The sequence below is a fragment of the Panulirus ornatus genome, chromosome 57, assembly GCF_036320965.1.
Source record: "Panulirus ornatus isolate Po-2019 chromosome 57, ASM3632096v1, whole genome shotgun sequence".
NCBI classification, from domain to species: domain Eukaryota; kingdom Metazoa; phylum Arthropoda; class Malacostraca; order Decapoda; family Palinuridae; genus Panulirus; species Panulirus ornatus.
Genome location: NC_092280.1, coordinates 6,145,967 through 6,169,851, shown reverse-complemented (window position 1 = coordinate 6,169,851; position 23,885 = coordinate 6,145,967). Strand labels below are relative to the sequence as shown.

General features: G+C 41.7%; 1 protein-coding gene across 1 annotated transcript in view; it reads right to left on the bottom strand.

Annotated features, from left to right (window-relative positions):
- The window catches only part of LOC139766169 (polycystin-1-like), a 303,003-nt gene that overhangs the window by 185,327 nt on the left and 93,791 nt on the right, over positions 1 to 23,885 (bottom strand). Inside the window, exons 24-27 of the mRNA XM_071694439.1 lie at positions 21,588 to 21,708; positions 20,823 to 20,988; positions 19,252 to 19,430; positions 15,623 to 15,730 (exon numbers count right to left, since the gene is read on the bottom strand). Of these exons, the coding sequence (XP_071550540.1) occupies positions 15,623 to 15,730; positions 19,252 to 19,430; positions 20,823 to 20,988; positions 21,588 to 21,708 (574 nt within the window). The remainder of the gene's footprint in view (positions 1 to 15,622; positions 15,731 to 19,251; positions 19,431 to 20,822; positions 20,989 to 21,587; positions 21,709 to 23,885) is intronic.

The window sequence follows — 23,885 nt, the reverse complement described above, 5'->3', positions numbered from 1 at the left end:
CATGCCTCGCAATCATGTAACATTGTTGGAACCACTATTCCTTCAAACATACCCATTTTTGCCCTCCGAGATAATGTTCTTGCCTTCCACACATTCTTCATAGCTCCCAGAACCTTCTCCCTCTCCCCCATCCTGTGACTCACTTCCACTTCCGTGGCTCTATCCGCTGCTAAATCCACTCCCAGATATCTAAAACACTTCACTTCCTCCGGTTTTTCTCCAATCAAACTTACCTCCCAATTGACTTGTCCCTCAACCCCATTGAACCTAATAAACTTGCTCTTATTCACATACACCCAACCCTACTGAACCTAATAACCTTGCTCTTATTCACATTTACTTTCAGCTTTCTTCTTTCACACACTTTACCAAACTCAGTCACCAGCTTCTGCAGTTTCTCACCCGAATCAGCCACCAGTGCTGTATCATCAGCGAACAACAACTGACTCACCTCCCAAGCCCTCTTATCCACAACAGAATGCATATTTGCAACTCTCTCCAAAATTCTTGCATTTACCTCCCTAACAACCCCATCCATAAACAAATTAGACAACCATGGTACTCATACACATGCCTTATATTCTTGATAAAACCTTTTCACCACTTCTAGCAATTTATCTTGCACACCATATACTCTTAATACCTTCCACGAAGCATCTCTATCAACTCTATCATATGCCTTCTCCAGATCCATAAATGCTACATACAAATCCATTTGTTTTTCTAAGTATTTCTCACATACATTCTTCAAATGCATGTACAGAGCATCAGATTGGGGAAGAGCAGTGTGGTTTCTGAAGTGGTAGAGGATGTGTGGATCAGGTGTTTGCTTTGAAGAATGTATGTGAGAAATACTTAGAAAAGCAAATGGATTTGTATGTAGCATTTATGGATCTGGAGAAGGCATATGATAGAGTTGATAGAGATGCTCTGTGGAAGGTATTAAGAATATATGGTGTGGGAGGAAAGTTGTTAGAAGCAGTGAAAAGTTTTTATCGAGGATGTAAGGCATGTGTACGTGTAGGAAGAGAGGAAAGTGATTGGTTCTCAGTGAATGTAGGTTTGCGGCAGGGGTGTGTGATGTCTCCATGGTTGTTTAATTTGTTTATGGATGGGGTTGTTAGGGAGGTAAATGCAAGAGTTTTGGAAAGAGGGGCAAGTATGAAGTCTGTTGGGGATGAGAGAGCTTGGGAAGTGAGTCAGTTGTTGTTCGCTGATGATACAGCGCTGGTGGCTGATTCATGTGAGAAACTGCAGAAGCTGGTGACTGAGTTTGGTAAAGTGTGTGAAAGAAGAAAGTTAAGAGTAAATGTGAATAAGAGCAAGGTTATTAGGTACAGTAGGGTTGAGGGTCAAGTCAATTGGGAGGTAAGTTTGAATGGAGCAAAACTGGAGGAAGTAAAGTGTCTTAGATATCTGGGAGTGGATCTGGCAGCGGATGGAACCATGGAAGCGGAAGTGGATCATAGGGTGGGGGAGTGGGCGAAAATCCTGGGAGCCTTGAAGAATGTGTGGAAGTCGAGAACATTATCTCGGAAAGCAAAAATGGGTATGTTTGAAGGAATAGTGGTTCCAACAATGTTGTATGGTTGCGAGGCGTGGGCTATGGATAGAGTTGTGCGCAGGAGGATGGATGTGCTGGAAATGAGATGTTTGAGGACAATGTGTGGTGTGAGGTGGTTTGATCGAGTAAGTAAAGTAAGGGTAAGAGAGATGTGTGGAAATAAAAAGAGCATGGTTGAGAGAGCAGAAGAGGGTGTTTTGAAATGGTTTGGGCACATGGAGAGAATGAGTGAGGATATATGTGTCAGAGGTGGAGGGAACGAGGAGAAGTGGGAGACCAAATTGGAGGTGGAAAGATGGAGTGAAAAAGATTTTGTGAACGGGGCCTGAACATGCAGGAGGGTGAAAGGAGGGCAAGGAATAGAGTGAATTGGATCTATGTGGTATACTGGGGTTGACGTGCTGTCAGTGGACTGAATCAGGGCATGTGAAGCGTCTGGGGTAAACCATGGAAAGCTGTGTAGGTATGTATATTTGCGTGTGTGGACGTATGTATATACATGTGTATGGGGTTGGGTTGGGCCATTTCTTTTGTCTGTTTCCTTGCGCTACCTCGCAAACGCGGGAGACAGCGGCAAAAAAAAAAAAAAAAATTCTTCAAAGTAAACACCTGATCCACACATCCTCTATCACTTCTGAAACCACACTGCTCTTCCCCAATCTGATGTTGTGTACAAGCCTTCACCCTCTCAATCAATACCCTCCCATATAATTTCCAAGGAATACTTAACAAACATATACCTATGTAATTTGAACGCTCATCCTTATCCCTTTGCCTTTATACAATGGCACTATGCATGCATTCTGCCAATCCTCAGGCACTTCACAATGAACCAAACATACAGTGAATATCCATACCAACCACTCAACAACACAGTCACCCCCTTTTTTTGATAAATTCCACTGCAATACCATCCAAACCCACCGCCTTGCCGGCTTTCATCTTCGGCATAGCTTTCACTACCTCTTCTCTGTTTACCAAACCATTCTTCCTGACCCTCTCAATTCGCACACCACCTTTATCAAAACACCCTATGTCTGCCATTCTTTCATCAAACACATTCAACAAACCTTCAAAACACTCACACCATCTTCTCACTTCACCACTACTTGTTATTACCTCCCCATTTGCCCCCTTCACTGTTGTTCCCATTTGTTCTCTTGTCTTATGTACTTTATATACCTCCTTCCAAAACATCTTTTTATTCTCCCTAAAATTTAACAATTCATCTTTTACACAAGCCATCACTGCTTCCCTAAATACATCCCATTCCTCCGCCACTCCCCTTATGTCATTTGCTCTCACCTTATTCCATTCTGCACACAATCTCTCCTAATTTATTTATGGATAGGAGGTGAATGCAAGAACTTTGGAGAGAGGGGCAAGTATGCAGTCTGTTGTGGATGAAAGAGCTTGGGAAGTGAGCCAGTTGCTGTTCGCTGATGATACAGTGCTGGTGGCTGATTCGGGTGAGAAACTGCAGAAGCTACTGACAGAGTTTGGTAAAGTGTGTGAAAGAAGAAAGCTGAGAGTAAATGTGAATAAGAGCAAGGTTATTAGGTTCAGTAGGGTGGAGGGACAAGCCAACTAGGAGGTAAGTTTGAATGGAGAAAAACTGGAGAAAGTGAAGTGTTTTAGATATCTGGGAGTGGATTTAGCAGCAGATGGAACCATGGAAGTGGAAGTGAGCCACAGGGTGGGGGAGGGGGCAAAGATTCTTCAAGCATTGAAGAATGTGTGGAAGGTGAGAATGTTATCTCGGAGAGCAAAAATGGGTATGTTTGAAGGAATAGTGGTTCCAACATTGTTATATGGTTGTGAGGTGTGGGCTATGAGGATGTTTGAGTGTTCAAATTACAGAGGTATAAGTTTGTTCAGTACTCCTGGGAAATCATATGAGAGGGTATTGATTGAGAGGGTAAAGGCATGTACAGAGCATCAGACTGGGGAAGAGCAGTGTGGTTTCAGAAGTGGTAGAGGTTGTGTGGATCAGGTGTATGCTTTGAAGAATGTATGTGAGAAACACTTAGAAAAACAATGGATATGTATGTAGCATTTATGGATCTAGAGAAGGCATACAATAGAGTTAACAGGATGCTCTCTGGAAGGTATCAAGAGTATAAGGTGTAGGGGGTAAGTTGATTGAAGCACTGAAAAGCTTTTATCAAGGATGTAAGGCATGTGTACAAGTAGGAAGAGAGGAAAGTGATTGGATCCCAGTGAACGTCGGTTTGGGGCAGGGGTGCGTGATGTCTCCATGGTTGTTTAATTTGTTTATGGATGGGGTTTTTAGGGAAATGAATATAAGAGTTTTGGAGAGAGGGGCAAGTATGCAGTCTGTTGTGGATGAGAGGGCTTGGGAAGTGAGTCAGTTGTTGTTCGCTGATGATACAGTGCTGGTGGCTGATTCAGGTGAGAAACTACAGAAGCTGGTGACTGAGTTTGGTATGAGTTTGGTAAAGTGTGTGAAAGAAGAAAGCTGAGAGTAAATGTGAGTTAGAGAAAGATTATTAGGTTCAGTAGGGTTGAGGGACAGGTTAACTGGGAGGTAAGTTTGAATGGAAAAAAACTGGAGGGAGTGAAGTCTGTCAGATATCTGGGAGTGGATTTAGCAGTGGATAGAACCATGGAAGCAGAAGCAAGTCACAGGGTGGGGTAGGGGGCGAAGGTACTGGGAGTGTTGAAGAATGTGTGGAAGGCGAGAATGTTATCTCGGAAAGCAAAAATGGGTATGTCTGAAGGAATAATGGTTCCAACAATGTTATATGGTTGCATGGCGTGGACTATAGATAGGGTTGTGCGGAGGAGGATGGATGTGTTGGAAATGAGATGTTTGACGACAATCTGATGCTCTGTACATGCCTTCACCCTCTCAATCAATACCCTCCCATATAATTTCCCAGGAATACTCAACAAACTTATACCTCTGTAATTTGAACACTCACTTTTATCCCCTTTGCCTTTGTACAATATTTATTTATTCATTTATCTATCTATTTATCTATTTATTATACTTTGATGCTGTCTCCCGCATTAGCAAGGTAGTGCATGGAAACAAACGAAAGAATGACCCAACCCACCCACATACACAAGTATATACATAAACACCCACACACACACACACATACATACCTATAGATTTCAACATATACATACACAGACATGTACAATTTTTTTTTTTTTTTTTTTTTTTTGTCGCTGTCTCCCGCATTTGCGAGGTAGCGCAAGGAAACAGATGAAAGAAATGGCCCAACCCACCCCCATACACATGTATATACATACGTCCACACACGCAAATATACATACCTACACAGCTTTCCATGGTTTACCCAAGACGCTTCACATGCCTTGATTCAATCCACTGACAGCACGTCAACCCCGGTATACCACATCGCTCCAATTCACTCTATTCCTTGCCCTCCTTCAACCCTCCTGCATGTTCAGGCCCCGATCACACAAAATCTTTTTCACTCCATCTTTCCACCTCCAATTTGGTCTCCCTCTTCTCCTCGTTCCCTCCACCTCCAACACATATATCCTCTTGGTCAATCTTTCCTCACTCATTCTCTCCATGTGACCAAACCATTTCAAAACACCCTCCTCTGCTCTCTCAACCACGCTCTTTTTATTTCCACACATCTCTCTTACCCTTACGTTACTTACTCGATCACATCACACATTGTCCTCAAACATCTCATTTCCAGCACATCCATCCTCCTGCGCACAACTCTATCCATAGTCCACGCCTCGCAACCATACAACATTGTTGGAACCACTATTCCTTCAAACATACCCATTTTTGCTTTCCGAGATAATGTTCTCGACTTCCACACATTCTTCAAGGCTCCCAGAATTTTCGCCTCCTCCCCCACCCTATGATCCACTTCCGCTTCCATGGTTCCATCCGCTGCCAGATCCACTCCCAGATATCTAAAACACTTCACTTCCTCCAGTTTTTCTCCATTCAAACTCACCTCCCAATTGACTTGACCCTCAACCCTACTGTACCTAATAACCTTGCTCTTATTCACATTTACTCTTAACTTTCTTCTTTCACACACTTTACCAAACTCAGTCACCAGCTTCTGCAGTTTCTCACATGAATCAGCCACCAGTGCTGTATCATCAGCGAACAACAACTGACTCACTTCCCAAGCTCTCTCATCCCCAACAGACTTCATACTTGCCCCTCTTTCCAAAAGTCTTGCATTCACCTCCCTAACAACCCCATCCATAAACAAATTAAACAACCATGGAGACATCACACACCCCTGCCGCAAACCTACATTCACTGAGAACCAATCACTTTCCTCTCTTCCTACACGTACACATGCCTTACATCCTCGATAAAAACTTTTCACTGCTTCTAACAACTTGCCTCCCACACAATATATTCTTAATACCTTCCACAGAGCATCTCTATCAACTCTATCATATGCCTTCTCCAGATCCATAAATGCTACATACAAATCCATTTGCTTTTCTAAGTATTTCTCACATACATTTTTCAAAGCAAACACCTGATCCACACATCCTCTACCACTTCTGAAACCACACTGCTCTTCCCCAATCTGATGCTCTGTACATGCCTTCACCCTCTCAATCAATACCATCCCATACAATTTGCCAGGAACACTCAACAAACTTATACCTCTGTAATTTGAGCACTCACTCTTATCCCCTTTGCCTTTGTACAATGGCACTATGCATGCATTTCACCAATCCTCAGGCACCTCACCATGAGTCATACATACATTAAATAACCTTACCAACCAGTCAACAATACAGTCACCCCCTTTTTTAATAAATTCCACTGCAATACCATCCAAACCTGCTGCCTTGCCGGCTTTCATCTTCCGCAAAGCTTTTACTACCTCTTCTCTGTTTACCAAACCATTTTCCCTAACCCTCGCACTTTGCACACCACCTCGACCAAAACACCCTATATCTGCCACTCTATCATCAAACATAAACATGTTAATATTCATACATGCTGCCTTCATCCATTCATGCCGCCACCCCGCCACACATAAAATGACACCCCCCTCCCCCTGCACGCATGCGAGGTAGTGCTAGGAAGAGACAACAAAGGCCATATTCATTCCCACTCAGTCTCTAACTGTCATGTGTAATGCACTGAAATCACAGCTCCCTTTCCACATCCAGGCCCCACAAAACTTTACATGGTATACCCCAAATGTGTTACATGCCCTGCTTCAATTCATTGACAGCACATCAACCCCGGTATACCACATCATTCCAATTCACTCTATTCCTTGCATGCCTTTCATCCTCCTGTATGTTCAGCCCCCGATCGCTCAAAATCTTTTTCACTCCATCCTTCCACCTCCAATTTGGTCTCCCACTTCTCCTCATTCCCTCCACCTTTGACACATATATCCTCTTTCTTAATCTTTCCTCACTCATTCTCTTTATGTGACCAAACCATTTCAATACACCCTCTTCTGCTCTCAACCACACTCTTTTTATTACCACACATCTCTCTTATCCTTTCATTACTTACTCAATCAAACCACCTCACACCACATATTGTCCCAAACCTCTCATTTCCAACACATTCACCCTCCTCCGCACAACCCTATCAATCGCCCATGCCTCATAACCATACAACATAGTTGGAACCACTAATCCTTCAAACATACCCATTTTTGCTTTCTGAGATAACATTCTCGCCTTCCACATATTCTTCAACGCTCCCAGAATCTTTGCCCCCTCCTCCACCCTGCGACTCACTTCTGCTTCCATGGTTCCATCTGCTGCCAAATCCACACCCAGATATCTAAAACACTTCACTTCCTCCAGTTTTTCTTCATTCAAACTGACCTTCCAATTGACTTGTCCCTCAACCCTACTAAACCTAATAACAATGCTCTTATTCACATTTACTCTCAGCTTTCTTCTTTCACACTCTACCAAACTCAGTCACCAGCTTCTGTAGTTTCTCATCTGAATCAGCCACCAGTGCTGTATCATCAGTGAACAACAACTGACTCACTTCCCAAGCTCTTTCATCCATAACAGACTGCATACTTGCCCCTCTCTCCAAAACACTTGCATTCACCTTCCTAACAACCCCATCCATAAACAAATTAAACAGCCATGGAGACATCACACAACCCTGCCATAAAACGGAATTCACTGGGAACCAATCACTTTCCTCTCTTCCTACATGTACACATGCCTTACATCCTCGATAAAAACTTTTCACTGCTTCTATCAACTTACCTCCCACACCACATACTCTCAATACCTTCCACAGAGCATCTCTATCAACTCTATTATATGCCTTCTCCAGATCCATAAATGATACATACAAATCTATCTGCTTTTCTATTTCTCACATACATTCTTCAAAGCAAACACCTGATCCACACATCCTCAACCATTTCTGAAACCACACTGCTCCTCCCTAATCTGATGCTCTGTACATGCCTTCACCCTCTCAATCAATACCTTCCCATATAATTTCCAAGGAATACTCGACAAACTTATACCTCTGTAATTTGAACACTCACCTTTATCTCTTTTGTACAATGGCACTATACATGCATTCCACCAATCCTCAAGCACTTCACCATGAACCATACATACATTGAATATCCTCACCAACCAGTCAACAACATAGTCACCCCCTTTTTCAATAAATTCCACTGCAATGCCATTCAAACCCGCCGCCTTGCTGGCTTTCATCTTCCGCAAAGCTTTCACTACCTACACGTACATAAACATATATATGTATATACATATACATACAGAAACATATACATATATACACATGTACTTATTCATACTTGCTTGCTTAGCCACCCCAACCCACAGGAAACAGCATCACCATCCCCTGCATCAGTGAGGTAGCATCAGGAAAACATGACGAAAAAAGTCCATTCGTTCACACTCACATGCAATGCCATATGTAATGCACCAAAACAACAGCTCCCTATCCACATCCAGGCCCCACAAACCTTTCCATGGCTTACCCCAGGCATTTCACATGCCCTGGATCAGTCCACTAATGGCACATCAACCCTAGTATATCAAATTGTTCAAATGCATTCTATTCCTTGCATGCATCTCACACTCCCTCATGTTAAGGCCCTGATACCAGAAATCTTTATAACTCCATCCTTTCACCCCCAATTTGGTTTCCTGCTTCCCCTTGTTCCCTTCACTTCTGACACATATATCTTCTTTGTCAACCTTTCCTTACTCATTCTCTCCATATGTCAAAACCATTTCAACACATCCTCCTCTGCTCTCTCAACCACACTCATTTTATTCCCACACATCTCTCTTACCCTTTCATTACCTATTCAATCAAACCAATTTACACCACATAATGTTCTTAAACATATAATTTCCCTACACATCCATCCTCCTCCACACAACCCTATCAATAGCCCAGGTCTCTCAACCATATAAAATTGTTGGAATTTCCTTCACACATTCCCATTTTTGCCCTCCAAGATACTGTTCTCTCTTTCCACACAGTCTTCGTCGCTCCCAAAACTTTCACATCCTCCCCCATCCTTTAACTCACTTTCACTTCCATGGTTCCATTTGCTGCCAAATCCGCTCCCATATATCTACAACACTTCACTTCCTCTAATTTTTCTCCATTCAAACTTACATCCCAACTAACTTGTCCCTCAATCCTAGTGAACCTAATAACCTTACTTCTATTCACATTCACTCTCAACTTTCTATCACACACTCTTCCAAACTCAGTCACGAAATTCTGCAGTTTCTCACACAAATCAGCTACCAGTGCTGTATCGTCAGCAAACAACAGCTGACTTACTTCCCAGGTTGTCTCATCTCCAACAGACTGCATACTCACCCCTCCCTCCAAAACTCTTGCATTTACCTCCCTCACCGACCCATCCATAAATGAATTAAACAACCATGGTAACATCAAACACCCTTGCTGCAGGCAACCTTCACTGAGAGCCATTCACTGTTCTCTCTTTCTACTTGTACACACACCTTACACCCTTGATAAAAACTTCTCATTACCTCTCACAGCTCATCTCCCATACCATGTACTTTTACGACCTTCCACAAAGTATCTCTATAAACCCTATCATGTGCCTTCTCCAGATCCATAAATGCCATATACAAATCCAACTTTTTTCAAAATATTTTTCACACATATTCTTCAAAGCAATCACCTGATCCACACATCCTCTTCCACATTTGAAACCACACAGCTCCTCCCCAATCTGATGCTCTGTATATGCCTTCACCCTCTCAATCAATACTCTCCCATACGACTTACCAGGTATACTTAACAAACTTATACCTCTGTAGTTTGAACACCCACTTTTATCCCCTTTGCCTTTACACAACAGCACTATACATGCATTCAGTCAATCCTCAAGCACTTACCATGATCCATACATACACTGAATATCCGTACCAACCAATCAACAACACAGTCATCCCACCCCTTGATAAATTCTACTGCAATACCATTGACTCCTGCTGCCTTGCCGCATTTCATCTTCCACAAGGCTTTCAACACCTCGTCACTTCACCAAATCTCTTTCCATGACTCTCTCACTTCACATACCACTCCAACCAAGACACCTTACATCTGCCACTCTATCATCAAACACATTTAGCAACCCTTCAATATACTCACTACATCTCCTCACTTCATCACTACCTGTTATCACTCCACCTTTTGACCTCATCATTGATGTTCTTATCTTTTGCATATCATTTACCTCCTTACAAATCTATTCTTATTTTCCCTTAAGTTTAATAATACTCTCTCACCTTAACTCTCAACTGCTCTCATTTTCAATTGCTGCACCTTCTTCTTGAACTACTGCTGCTTTCTCTTATACATCTCTCACTCGACTGCATTCCTTCCCTATGAGTACAGCCGAAATGCCTCTCCTTTCTCTTTCACTACCAGTTTTACTTCTTCATCCAACCACTCACTACCCTTTCTAACATGCCCACCTTCCATGTTTGCATGCCACATGTAACTCTTGCACATACCATCACTGCTTGCCTAAATACCTCCCATTTTTCACCCACTCTCCTCACTTTATTTGCTCTCACCTTTTGCCATTCTACACTCAATCTCTTCTGGTATTTCTTCACAAAAGTCACCTTTCCAAGCTCACCTATTCTACTTCTCTCTTCTCCCTGACATTGTTTCCACTTTTTTGAAAACCTCTACATATCTTCACCCTCACCTCCACAAGATAAGACATCCTATCATCTGTACCTCTCAGCACATTTACATTCAAAAGTCTCTCTTTTATGTGCCTGTCAATCAATATGTAATCTGTTGATGCCCGTTGACCATCTCTCCTACTCACATATGTATACTTGTGTATATCTCCTTTTTTAAACCAGGTATTTCTATTCACCAACCTTTTTACAATACACGCAACTCCACAAGCTCTTCAACATTTCCATTCACAACACTGAACACCCATGCAAACCAATTATACCCTCAACTGCCACATTACATACCTTCGCATTGAAATCATTCATCACTACTACCCAGTCTTGTGCACTAAAACTGCTGACACACTCACTCAACTGCTTCCAAAACACTTGCCTCTCATGATCTTTCTTCTTATGGCCAGGTGCATAAGCACCAATAATCACACATCATTTACCATCCACTTCCAGTTTTACCCACATCAATCTAGAATTTTCCTTACATTTTATCACACTCCCACAACTCCTGCTTCAGTAGTAATGCTACTCCTTCCTTAGTTCTTGTCCTCTTACCAGCACCTGACTTTACTTCTAGGACATTTCCAAACCATTCTTCCCTCTACCCTTGATTTTCATTTCACTCAGAGCCAGAACATCCAAGTTTCTTTCCTTAAACATACTACCTAGCTCTCTTCTCTTTTCATCTTGGTTACATCCACAGACATTCAAAAACCCTAATCTGAGCCTTCGAGAAGGATGAAATACAAGAAAGGAAGGGTTTCCAGCCCTCCACTTCCAACCCCATTAGTTGCCTTCTCCAACACACAGGGAATACGGAGGTAGAATTGTTTCTCCCATATCTCTCCTACCTAATACATGAATTAATAATTATCCACATATCCAGAAAAAATATAGAAGTCGACTAAAGGGGACGGGAGCGGGGGGCTGGAAACCCTCCCCTCCTTGTATTTTAACTTTCTAAAAGGGGAAACAGAAGAAGGAGTCACACAAGGCAGTGCTCATCCTCCTCAAAGGCTCAGATTGAGGTGTCTAAATATGTGTGGACGTAACCAAGATGAGAAAAAAGGAGAGATAGGTAGTATGTTTGAGGAAAGGAACCTGGATGTTTTGGCTCGGAGTGAAACGAAGCTCAAGGGTAAAGGGGAAGAGTGGTTTAGGAATGTCTTGGGAGTAAAGTCAGGGGTTAGTGAGAGGACAAGAGCAAGGGAAGGAGTAGCACTACTCCTGAAACAGGAGTGGTGGTTGTATGTAATAGAGTGTAAGAAAGTAAACTCTAGATTGATATGGGTAAAACTGAAAGTGGATGGAGAGAGATGGGTGATTATTGGTGCATATGCACCTGGGCATGAGAAGAAAGATCATGAGAGGCAAGTGTTTTGGGAGCAGCTGAGTGAGTGTGTTAGTACTTTTGATGCACGAAACCGGGTTATAGTGATGGGTGATTTGAAAGCAAAGATGAGTAATGTGGCAGTTGAGGGAATAACTGGTGTACATGGGGTGTTCAGTGTTGTAAATGGAAATGGTGAAGAGCTTGTAGATTTATGTGCTGAAAAAGGACTGGTGATTGGGAATACCTGGCTTAAAAAGAGAGATATACATAAGTATAGGTATGTAAGTAGGAGAGATGGCCAGAGAGCGTTATAGGATTACATGTTAATTGACAGGCGCGCAAAAGAGAGCCGTTTGGATGTTAATGTGCTGAGAGATGCAACTGGAGGGATGTCTGATCATTATCTTGTATAGGTGAAGGTGAAGATTTGTAGAGGTTTTCCAAAAAGAAGAGAGAAAGTTGGGGTGAAGAGAGTGGCGAGATTAAGTGAGCTTGGGAAGGAGACTTGTGTGAGGAAGTACCAGGAGAGACTGAGTACAGAATGGAAAAAGGTGAGAACAAAGGAGGTAAGGGGAGTGGGGGAGGAATGGGATGTATTTAGGGAAGCAGTGATGGCTTTCTCAAAAGATGCTAGTGGCATGAGAAGCATGGGAGGTGGGCAGATTAGAAAGGGTAGTGAGTGGTGGGATGAAGAAGTGAGACTATTAGTGAAAGACAAGAGAGAGGTATTTGGATGATTTTTGCAGGGAAATAATGCAAATGACTGGGAGATGTATAAAAGAAAGAGGTAGGAGGTCAAGAGAAAGGTGAAAGAGGTGAAAAAGAGGGCAAATGAGAGTTGGGGTGAGAGAGTACCATTAAATTTTAGGGAGAATAAAAAGATGTTTTAGAAGGAGGTAAATAAAGTGCGTAAGACAAGGGAACAAATGGGAACATCAGTGAAGGGGGATAATGGGGAGGTGATACCAAGTAGTGGTGATGTGAGAAGGAGATGGAGTGAGTATTTTGAAGGTTTGTTGAATGTGTTTGATGATAGAGTGGCAGATATAGGGTGTTTTGGTCGAGGTCGTGTGCAAAGTGAGAGGGTTAGGGAGAATGATTTGGTAAACAGAGAAGAGGTAGTAAAAGCTTTGCGAAAGATGAAAGCCGGCAAGGCAGCAGGTTTGGATGGTATTGCAGTGGAATTTATTAAAAAAGGGGGTAACTGTATTGTTGACTGGTTGGTAAGGTTATTTAATGTATGTATGACTCATGGTGAGGTGGCTGAGGATTGGAGGAATGCTTGCAAAGTGAAGGGGATAAATGTGAGTGCTCAAATTTCAGAGGTATAAGTTTGTTGAGTATTCTTGGGAAATTATATGGGAGGGTATTGATTGAGAGGGTGAAGGCATGTACAGAGCATCAGATTGGGGAAGAGCAGTGTGTTTTTAGAAGTGGTAGAGGATGTGTGGATCAAGTGTTTGCTTTTAAGAATGTATGTGAGAAATACTTAGAAAAGCAAATGGATTTGTATGTAGCATTTATGGATCTGGAGAAGGCATATGATAGAGTTAATAGAGATGCTCTGTGGAAGGTATTAAGAATATATGGTGTGGGAGGTAAGTTGTTAGAAGCAGTGAAGAGTTTTTATCAAGGATGTATGGCACGTGTACGTGTAGGAAGAGAGGAAAGTGATTGGTTCAGTGAATGTTGGTTTGCGGCAGGGGTGTGTGATGTCTCCATGGTTGTTTAATTTGTTTATGGATGGGGTTGTTAGGGAGGCGAATGCAAGAGTTTTGGAAAGAGGGGCAAGTATGCAGTCAGTTGTGGATGAGAGAGCTTGGGAAGTTAGTCAGTTGTTGTTTGCTGATGATACAGCGCTGGTGGCTGATTCATGCGAGAAACTGCAGAAGCTGGTAACTGAGTTTGGTAAAGTGTGTGAAAGAAGAAAGCTGAGAGTAAATGTGAAAAAGAGCAAGGTTATTACATACAGCAAGGTTGACTGACAAGTCAATTGGGAGGTAAGTTTGAACAGAGAAAAACTGGAGGAAGTGAAGTGTTTTAGATATCTGGGAGTGGATTTGGCAGCGGATGGAACCATGGAAGCGGAAGTGAATCATGGGGTGGGGGAGGGGGCGAAAGTTCTGGGAGCGCTGAAGAATGTGTGGAAGTCGAGAACATTATATCGGAAAGCAAAAATGAGTATGTTTGAAGGAATAGTGGTTCCAACAATGTTATATGATTGTGAGGCGTGGGCTATAGATAGAGTTGTGCAGAGGAGGGTGGATGTGCTGGAAATGAGATGTTTGAGGACAATATGTGGTGTGAGGTTGTTTGATCGAGTAAGTAATGTAAGGGTAAGAGAGATGTGTGGTAATAAAAAGAGTGTGGTTGAGAGAGCAGAAGAGGGTGTTTTGAAATGGTTTGGTCACATGGAAAGAATGGGTGAGGAAAGATTGACTAAAAGGATATATGTGTCAGAGGTGGAGGGAACGAGGAGAAGTGGGAGACTAAACTGGAGGTGGAAAGATGGAGTGAAAAAGATTTTGAGTGATTGGGGACTGAACATGCAGGAGGGTGAAAGGCGTGCAAAGAATAGAGTGAATCAGAACGATGTGGTATACCGGGGTCGACGTGCTGTCAATGAATTGAACCAGAGCATGTGAAGTGTCTGGGGTAAACCATGGAAAATTCTGTGGGGCCTGGATGTGGAAAGGGAGCTGTAGTTTCAGTGCATTATACATGACAGCTAGAGACTGAGTGTGAACAAATGTGGCCTTTGTTGTCTTTTCTTAGCGCTACCTCGCGCACATGCAGGGGGAGGGGGTTGTTATTTCATGTGTGGTGGGGTGGCGATGGGAATGAAAAAAGGCAGACAGTATGAATTATGTACATGTGTATATATGTATATGTCTGTGTGTGTATATATATGTATACGTTGAGATGTATAGGTATGTATATTTGCGTGTGTGGACGTGTATGTATGTACATGTGTATGTGGGTGGGTTGAGCCATTCTTTCGTCTGTTTCCTTGTGCTACCTCGCTAATGCTGGAGACAGCGACAAAGCAAAATAAATAAATAAAATAAGCTGAAAGAGATGGAAGTCTTATCTTACCTAGTTCCCAAACACTCAACTTTTTTCGAAATATTTTTCTCTTGACCAGTGAATGATACAGTAAACTGTATTTCTCACATACTTCTCAACATGGTCCTATCTATGTATCTATGTCTCTGATGCCCATTCTCTTGGGAACTCCTTCAAGGGGATGGCCATGGCAAAGTCACCATAACTGATGATCTCCAGTGCTGCTTCTTATCCTTTAGTACCTCACCCTTAACAGGCCACTGGCAGAGGGCAACTCTGGCACAGTGATTTCAGAGGCTCCTAAACCTCTAAATATCCAAGAGATTTCTCGTTACCTATGGGATACCACTGCAGAAAGAAAAAGTTCTCCAAAGTTCAAAACTTGCTCTGTTACCATACTTTCCCCTCTGTTCACAGTCTCCTAAGCCATACTAACATACCTATGTCTCCATCAGAGTTGGTTACAGTGAGCGACGCATCTACAGCAGTCACCTCAGGATTGTCATCGAAGAACTGGGTGCTGATGGCAAACTCCATTTCTTCAATGCCTGTTCAAGAAATCATGAAGATCAGAGAGACTTAAATCTATCAAACATCACAAGCGAAAATGATCAATTTGATCCTTTAACTAGGAATTCATTCAAAAGGAACTAATCATTATGCTCAATACACTAGAATGAGGAGTCTTCCACTCTACTACAGCATTTCACAATTATCAACTTTGCACAATAAAACGATTCATCACAAAGGCCTCAATCTTCATTCACAATGTAACTGTCATACTCAAAATGCCTCCAAGGCACATGATCAACAACCATTGCCCTGGCATCATCAACAGAAGAACTTCTCTCCTTGAACAATTCACCTATTGTATTTGTCCATATGAAGATGGGCAGAAAGCTGCAAGGGAAGACATAAAACAGCTAAACAACTTTGAAGTATAAAGACGCTTCCTTGATGCAAGATAATAACACATGATAAGTCATGTGTTATGTGTCATGTTTCTCCCCTATCCCCTGGGGATAGGGGAGAAAGAATACTTCCCATGCATTCCTCATGTGTCGTAGAAGGCGACTAAAGGGGACAGGAGCGGGGGGCTAGAAACTCTCCCCTCCTTGTATTTTAACTTTCTAAAAGGGGAAAAAGAAGAAGGAGTCACGCGGGGCAGTGCTCATCCTCCTCGAAGGCTCAGATTGAGGTGTCAAAATGCGTGTGGATGTAACCAAGATGAGAAAAAAGGAGAGATAGGTGGTATGTTTGAGGAAAGGAACCTAGATATTTTGGCTCTGAGTGAAACGAAGCTCAAGGGTAAAGGGGAAGAGTGGTTTGGGAATGTCTTGGGAGTAAAGTCAGGGGTTAGTGAGAGGACAAGAGCAAGGGAAGGAGTAGCACTACTCCTGAAACAGGAGTGGTGGGAGTATGTGATAGAGTGTAAGAAAGTAAACTCTAGATTGATAAGGGTAAAAGTGAAAGTGGATGGAGAGAGATGGGTGATTATTGGTGCATATACACCTGGGCATGAGAAGAAAGATCATGAGAGGCAAGTGCTTTGGGAGCAGCTGAGTGAGTGTGTTAGTACTTTTGAAGCACGAGACTGGGTTATAGTGATGGGTGATTTGAATGCAAAGGTGAGTAATGTGGCAGTTGAGGGAAGAATTGGTATACATGTGGTGTTCAGTGTTGTAAATGGAAATGGTGAAGAGCTTGTAGATTTATGTGCTGAAAAAGGACTGGTGACTGGGAATACCTGGTTTAAAAAGAGAGATATAGATAAATATACGTATATAAGTAGGAGAGATGGCCAGAGAGCATTATTGGATTACGTGTTAATTGATAGGTGCACGAAAGAGAGACTTTTGGATGTTAATGTGCTGAGAGATGCAACTGATCATTATCTTGTGGAGGCGAAAGTGAAGATTTGTAGAGGTTTTCAGAAAAGAAGAGAAAATGTTGGGGTGAAGAGAGTGGTGAGAGTAAGTGAGCTTGGGAAGGATACTTGTCTGGGGAAGCACCAGGAGAGACTGAGTACAGAATGAAACAAAGGACATAAGGGGAGTGGGAGAGGAATGGGATGTATTTAGGGAAGCAGTGATGGCTTGCGCAAAAGATGCTTGTGGCATGAGAAGCGTTGGAGGTGGGCAGATTAGAAAGGGTAGTGAGTGGTGGGATGAAGAAGTAAGATTATTAGTGAAAGAGAAGAGAGAGGCATTTGGACGATTTTTGTGGGGAAATAATGCAAATGACTAAGAGATGTATAAAAGAAAGAGGCAGGAGGCCAAGAGAAAGGTGAAAGAGGTGAAAAAGAGGGCAAATGAGAGTTGGGGTGAGAGAGTATCATTTAATTTTAGGAAGAATAAAAAGATGTTTATGGATGGGGTTGTTAGGGAGGTGAATGCAAGAGTTTTGGAAAGAGGGGCAAGTATGAAGTCTGTTGGGGATGAGAGAGCTTGGGAAGTGAGTCAGTTGTTGTTCGCTGATGATACAGTGCTGGTGGCTGATTCATGTGAGAAACTGCAGAAGCTGGTGACTGAGTTTAGTAAAGTGTGTGAAAGAAGAAAGTTAAGGGTAAATGTGAATAAGAGCAAGGTTATTAGGTACAGTAGGGTTGAGGGTCAAGTCAATTGGGAGGTAAGTTTAAATGGAGAGAAACTGGAGGAAGTAAAGTGTTTTAGATATCTGGGAATGGATCTGGCAGCGGATGGAACCATGGAAGCGGAAGTGGATCATAGGGTGAGGGAGGGGGCGAAAATCCTGGGAGCCTTGAAGAATGTGTGGAAGTCGAGAACATTATCTCGGAAAGCAAAAATGGGTATGTTTGAAGGAATAGTGGTTCCAACAATGTTGTATGGTTGCGAGGCGTGGGCTATGGATAGAGTTGTGCGCAGGAGGATGGATGTGCTGGAAATGAGATGTTTGAGGACAATGTGTGGTGTGAGGTGGTTTGATCGAGTAAGTAACGTAAGGGTAAGAGAGATGTGTGGAAATAAAAAGAGCATGGTTGAGAGAGCAGAAGAGGGTGTTTTGAAATGGTTTGGGCACATGGAAAGAATGAGTGAGGAAAGATTGACCAGGAGGATATATGTGTCGGAGGTGGAGGGAACGAGGAGAAGTGGGAGACCAAATTGGAGGTGGAAAGATGGAGTGAAAAAGATTTTGTGTGATCGGGGCCTGAACATGCAGGAGGGTGAAAGGAGGGCAAGGGATAGAGTGAATTGGATCAATGTGGTATACCGGGGTTGACGTGCTGTCAGTGGATTGAATTAGGGCATGTGAAGTGTCTGGGGTAAACCATGGAAAGCTGTGTAGGCATGTATATGTGCGTGTGTGGATGTATGTATATACATGTGTATGGGGGTGGGTTGGGCCATTTCTTTAGTCTGTTTCCTTGCGCTACCTCGCAAACGCAGGAGACAGCGACAAAGCAAAAAAAAAGAAGAAAAAAATAATAAAAAAAAATCATATGAAGATCCATCCCAGAAAACTAAAAGTTATCATGCTGAAACAAAATTATCTACATATACTTAACCTTTTTATAATCATGAGAAACCTTTCTTGTCCAGTGAAAATACTTATGATAAGTAATGATGGAATCCCCCCCAACACTACCACCACCACCAATCCTCAGTAAATTAATGCATGGAAAAGAAATCATTTCCAAAATCAAACTAAAGATGCTTCAGTGACCTGGACTTTGACCCCCAATCTAAAGGAACTGAAGCCTCAGCACAAGCAGCCTCCTGTGAGAAGCTGAAGCAGTGGTCAATACACTTTACATTCTATGAAGTTACATGACTATATGTTAAATTGTGGCTGAAATGGTTTTGGACGTAATACTTAATCAAGATTCAGAGGCATACTTCACTTACATTCAGACAAGGAATTTAAGGGTAACATAATGGTTTTTCCTCTACAATGTAAAGGTGAACTATAAAATAATGAGTCACATAGTAATTTCTAATCACAGTTATATTTTTGAGCAAGATCTTATCATAAAAGGTCTTTCTGGACACCAAATATGGGATATCCACCTCAATATATATAAACATTAATAAAAAAAATCCTATATTACCTAAAGGGAAGTGAATTTGGTTAGATGGGTATACATTGCCATCAGAATCTGCAACCTGCCAGAGATACTGTTGCGAGTCCAAACAGTGATCTATACATGCACCAATTATCCCAATGCGATTACTTGGGTTTATGTATACACCATCTTCACGGGGAAAGCAAAGTGACCACTCCACACATCTGCAAAGATCAAGTTGAATACCACAATAAAGAAGAAATGCTAAAATATCTGGTACAAAGATAGGCACAATGAAAAATTTGTGCATACACTACACATAACCATAATGTATAATCAATTTGTGCATACACTACACATAACCATAATGTATAATCATAAGCTTTAATGACTTACATAAGCCCAGGACCCCTTTTATGGGGCTACTCCAGCCTCAATGTTGCAATACAGTTAGTAGTAAGGAAATGATGGTTTTTTTAGGAATGAGAAGTTCCAGAACTAAAATGTGCTTCTTTTCATCAAATAACAATGATAAAAATACTTTTCACTCATTGTGTAACCTCAAGCAGGCGGAGTCCACTAACACCATATGATGATACAGTATAAACATAATGTCACCTCAAATGGATGGTCACTCCCACTGAACAGAACACCATACATTCTGGGCATCACATATGACAAACATGATGTTCACTCCCCACACTAATAACATCAACACAAAAGCAACACACAAATTAAATTCCTCAATAGCCTCCACAAGCAATTCATCAGCCCTACTTTAAACTATGCTCACTTGCCTGACCTTCCACCCTTTAAAAAGCAAATATAATAAAGTTGGAAACCACACACAGCACAGTACACTTAGAACAATCTCTGGCTGCCTAGCAACCACAAACACTCAACATTAACACACTGAAACAAAGATCCTACTTCAACATGACTGGCACTTAATTCTATGTAACAGCACACACAAACTACTCTTAAAACTAACCATTAACCCCCAAGTAGAAATACATAGCTTACCTCTGCCTCACACTTCAGTAGCCTTTAGTAACAGATACCTCCACCAAAAAAAGAAAAAATAAATAAAAAAAAAAATGAAAATGACGAATCACAGACTCTTTCATTTCCTTTTATACCTTTTTGTCACTAGCAAGGTAGTGCCAGGAATAGGCGAAAAACACCACATCTGCTCACATCCATACCGCAGCTGTCATGAGTTATGCAACAAAATCAAGCTCTCCACCCACAACAAGGCCCCAGAGACCTTTCCACTGTCTACCATGGATGCTCCACATGCCCTGGTTCAGTTCATTAACAGCATGTCGACCTCAGTATACCATATCATTCCAACGCACTCCATCCCGTGCACACCTTTCACCCTCTATTCAAACTTACACCTTAAATAACCTGTCCCTCAACCCAGCTAAACCTAATGATGTTGCTTTCATTCACATTCAATCTCAATTTCCTCCTTAAATACTTGTACCAACATAAGGTATCGCCAGAAAATGACATCTTAGAATATCTATGTTAGCATTAGTAATCTACATGAAATATGTAATTTGTCAAAGAAATGGATAACTTGGGTACTTTATGCCTCTCTAACTACTTACGCAATATGGACAAGTGGTGGGACATAGTCAACAACTTTCACCTGGCCAATGACATCCTTAGTTCTGGTGTCCTTGCTGATGGTCACCCGGACCTCATACACCTCATTCACATTTATGAAGTTGTTACCTTTTAGTATCAATTCATGTCCCGAGTGGTCCAATAAACCTGAGTAAGAACAGCCAAGAATCAATTCATTACAATAAGGTGAAGGTAAGGAGAGATAGAAGGACATAGAAATTTTGTTGAGTAAAGCAAATAATTCTAAAAAGTTAAAGAAGAGACCAAGTAAAATTGAGAGATGTGATGAAAGTACTTTGGATAAATTACCAAAAATGATGACCCTTGGAAACCCTACAGAGTTGCTGAAGAAAATATGAGAGGACAGTAAAGCTAACATCTAATGAGTACAATCTAGAATGATACACAAAGTATCTATACCAAACTTATGTACCATCCAAATTAGCTTTGACTTTTCAAGTACTCTATTCCTAGCTAAATTGCACTACAATAGGTGCTTACAACATGGGGTGTGTGTCCCAACACTAGTTTCATTACCAGGGTAGTGGTCACACATATACTCTTATATGTAATACTGCATCACTTACTGATATTAGATAAATAAAGTAAAAGGAAGACATAGTCCAAGAATGACAATAAGAAAGTTTTATAGTTACAAAAAGTATTTCATATTCTCATTAATTTCAAAGGATTCTATTACATCTTAGTCATGTACACAATGCCATCAACTGAATCCTTCTCCTAACCTGGGCCATGACCAAAGCAACCACCACCTGTGCCTTTTTGCCATACAGGTTTGCTACTATCAACCCCAGGGACTGGCCAATCTTCGTTAATATTTCGGCATTTCCATACCACAGAGAAGTTCTGGAAAAATACATATCAAGGAATGAGAAGTAAGAAAATTGCTGTTAGGCTGTTTAACTCCTATAAAAAAACTATGATTCAAACAAAATTATGTCTTGATATATGAAAAGCTGTTTCTCTCTGAAGCAGTGTCCTGGGAGCTGAAAGAGATTGTCTAATCATCCTAAGGAGTTAACACCTCCAACACCTTCCTTCTGGTGAGGTTCATAGCCCTCAACCTTCACTTACCACTTTTCAGCAGTTGTGGCCATCAGCTTGGTCTGGTTTCCCCATGCTAATCAGCAACTTCACTCAGCCATTAATCACAATCCTGCCACTTGAACCATCACACTGGTCACTTCATAGTTCTTCAAAAAGCAATCAAAAAACTTGCCCTAAGGAAATCACCCTTGAGAGAAAGTTTTCTTTCTTGAAAGCTTATCCTTCTCTCCAAGGTTGATCAGTCCCAGGAGCTGTAACAGCATGTCAACATAGTACAAAGGGCTAAGAGAAAAAATTTTCAACCAAAAAAAAAAAAAAAAAAAAACTATGGCAAAAAAGTTACCCTAAATGCATCCTGTAGCACAACATGAAAACTCTGTCTCATTGGAGGCAAAGTCAGTAACATGCAAGGTTCATTTCTGAACATCTGAGAAAGTTACCATCTAATCTTTTCACAGAACCTTCTTTCTAAAAAGTTAACTGCCCCATGCATATTAATCAGGCCAGAAATATGGAAAAAATGTGAAGAGAACTGAATGATCACTTTCGAAAATATATATTGGCAAAATGATGGTGCTTGGGTACTGGGAAGGTTAGTGATAGCTATGTAGTGAGCCAGCACTTCATTGTCTGTCAAGTTACACTCCTCTGACCCAGGCAACAGGATTTCTTTCTGCCTCACCCATGTGTGGAGTGCTGGCAATCTGTTCAAAAGCATACAATCTCTCCTTGTCACACATAACACTTGACAACACTTGACTCACACAACTTATTCTGCATAACTCTAGATTTTCCTGCAGTGAGCACTGAGCACCAGCTCTGCCTTTGGGCAGGAGCATTAGGTAGAAACATTAGTTATAAGTAGTAGGTATGAACTTTAGAAAGGAGCATTACGTAGAACTAGTAGGTTGGAACATTAAGCAGGAACATTAGGCAGACACAGTAAGTAGAAGCAATCAGTAGGAACATTCTGTAAGAGCCTCTGGAAACACTTCACTAGAGATGCCCTCTACCAATGGCCTGTTAAGGGTGAGGCACTAAATGCTATAAAGCAACACTGGAGTTCATTAGTTATGGAGACTTTTGCCATGGCCAACCCCTTGAGGGAGTTTTTGGAGGGAACAGGCATCAGAGATATAGACAGATAGATAGATAAGATAGACAGATTGATGGTGTAACTGGATATGCTTGTGGTGCAAATGAGGCCTGCTTCTGTGAAAAGAGACAACAACCATGGTAGACTCCATCCTCAAAACTTCAGCCACTTGCTAACTACCTCTTACTCCAACTGACCACATTAGCATTTTCACAAATAAAAATGTCCAGAAAACAACTGCACTTTCTATTGTAAAGTTTAGTCCTCAAAACATCAGCATTTCTCATCATAAAATATATTCTTACATCAACATAAAATGATCAACAATAATGAACTTACCTTACAAAAATAAGGACAATATATGGATGGGGTTGTTAGGGAGGTAAATGCAAGAGTTTTGGAAAGAGGGGCAAGTATGAAGTCTGTTGGGGATGAGAGAGCTTGGGAAGTGAGTCAGTTGTTGTTCGCTGATGATACAGCGCTGGTGGCTGATTCATGTGAGAAACTGCAGAAGCTGGTGACGGAGTTTGGTAAAGTGTGTGGAAGAAGAAAGTTAAGAGTAAATGTGAATAAGAGCAAGGTTATTAGGTACAGTAGGGTTGAGGGTCAAGTCATTTGGGAGGTGAGTTTGAATGGAGAAAAACTGGAGGAAGTGAAGTGTTTTAGATATCTGGGAATGGATCTGGCAGCGGATGGAACCATGGAAGCGGAAGTGGATCATAGGGTGGGGGAGGGGGCGAAAATTCTGGGAGCCTTGAAGAATGTGTGGAAGTCGAGAACATTATCTCGGAAAGCAAAAATGGGTATGTTTGAAGGAATAGTGGTTCCAACAATGTTGTATGGTTGCGAGGCGTGGACTATGGATAGAGTTGTGCGCAGG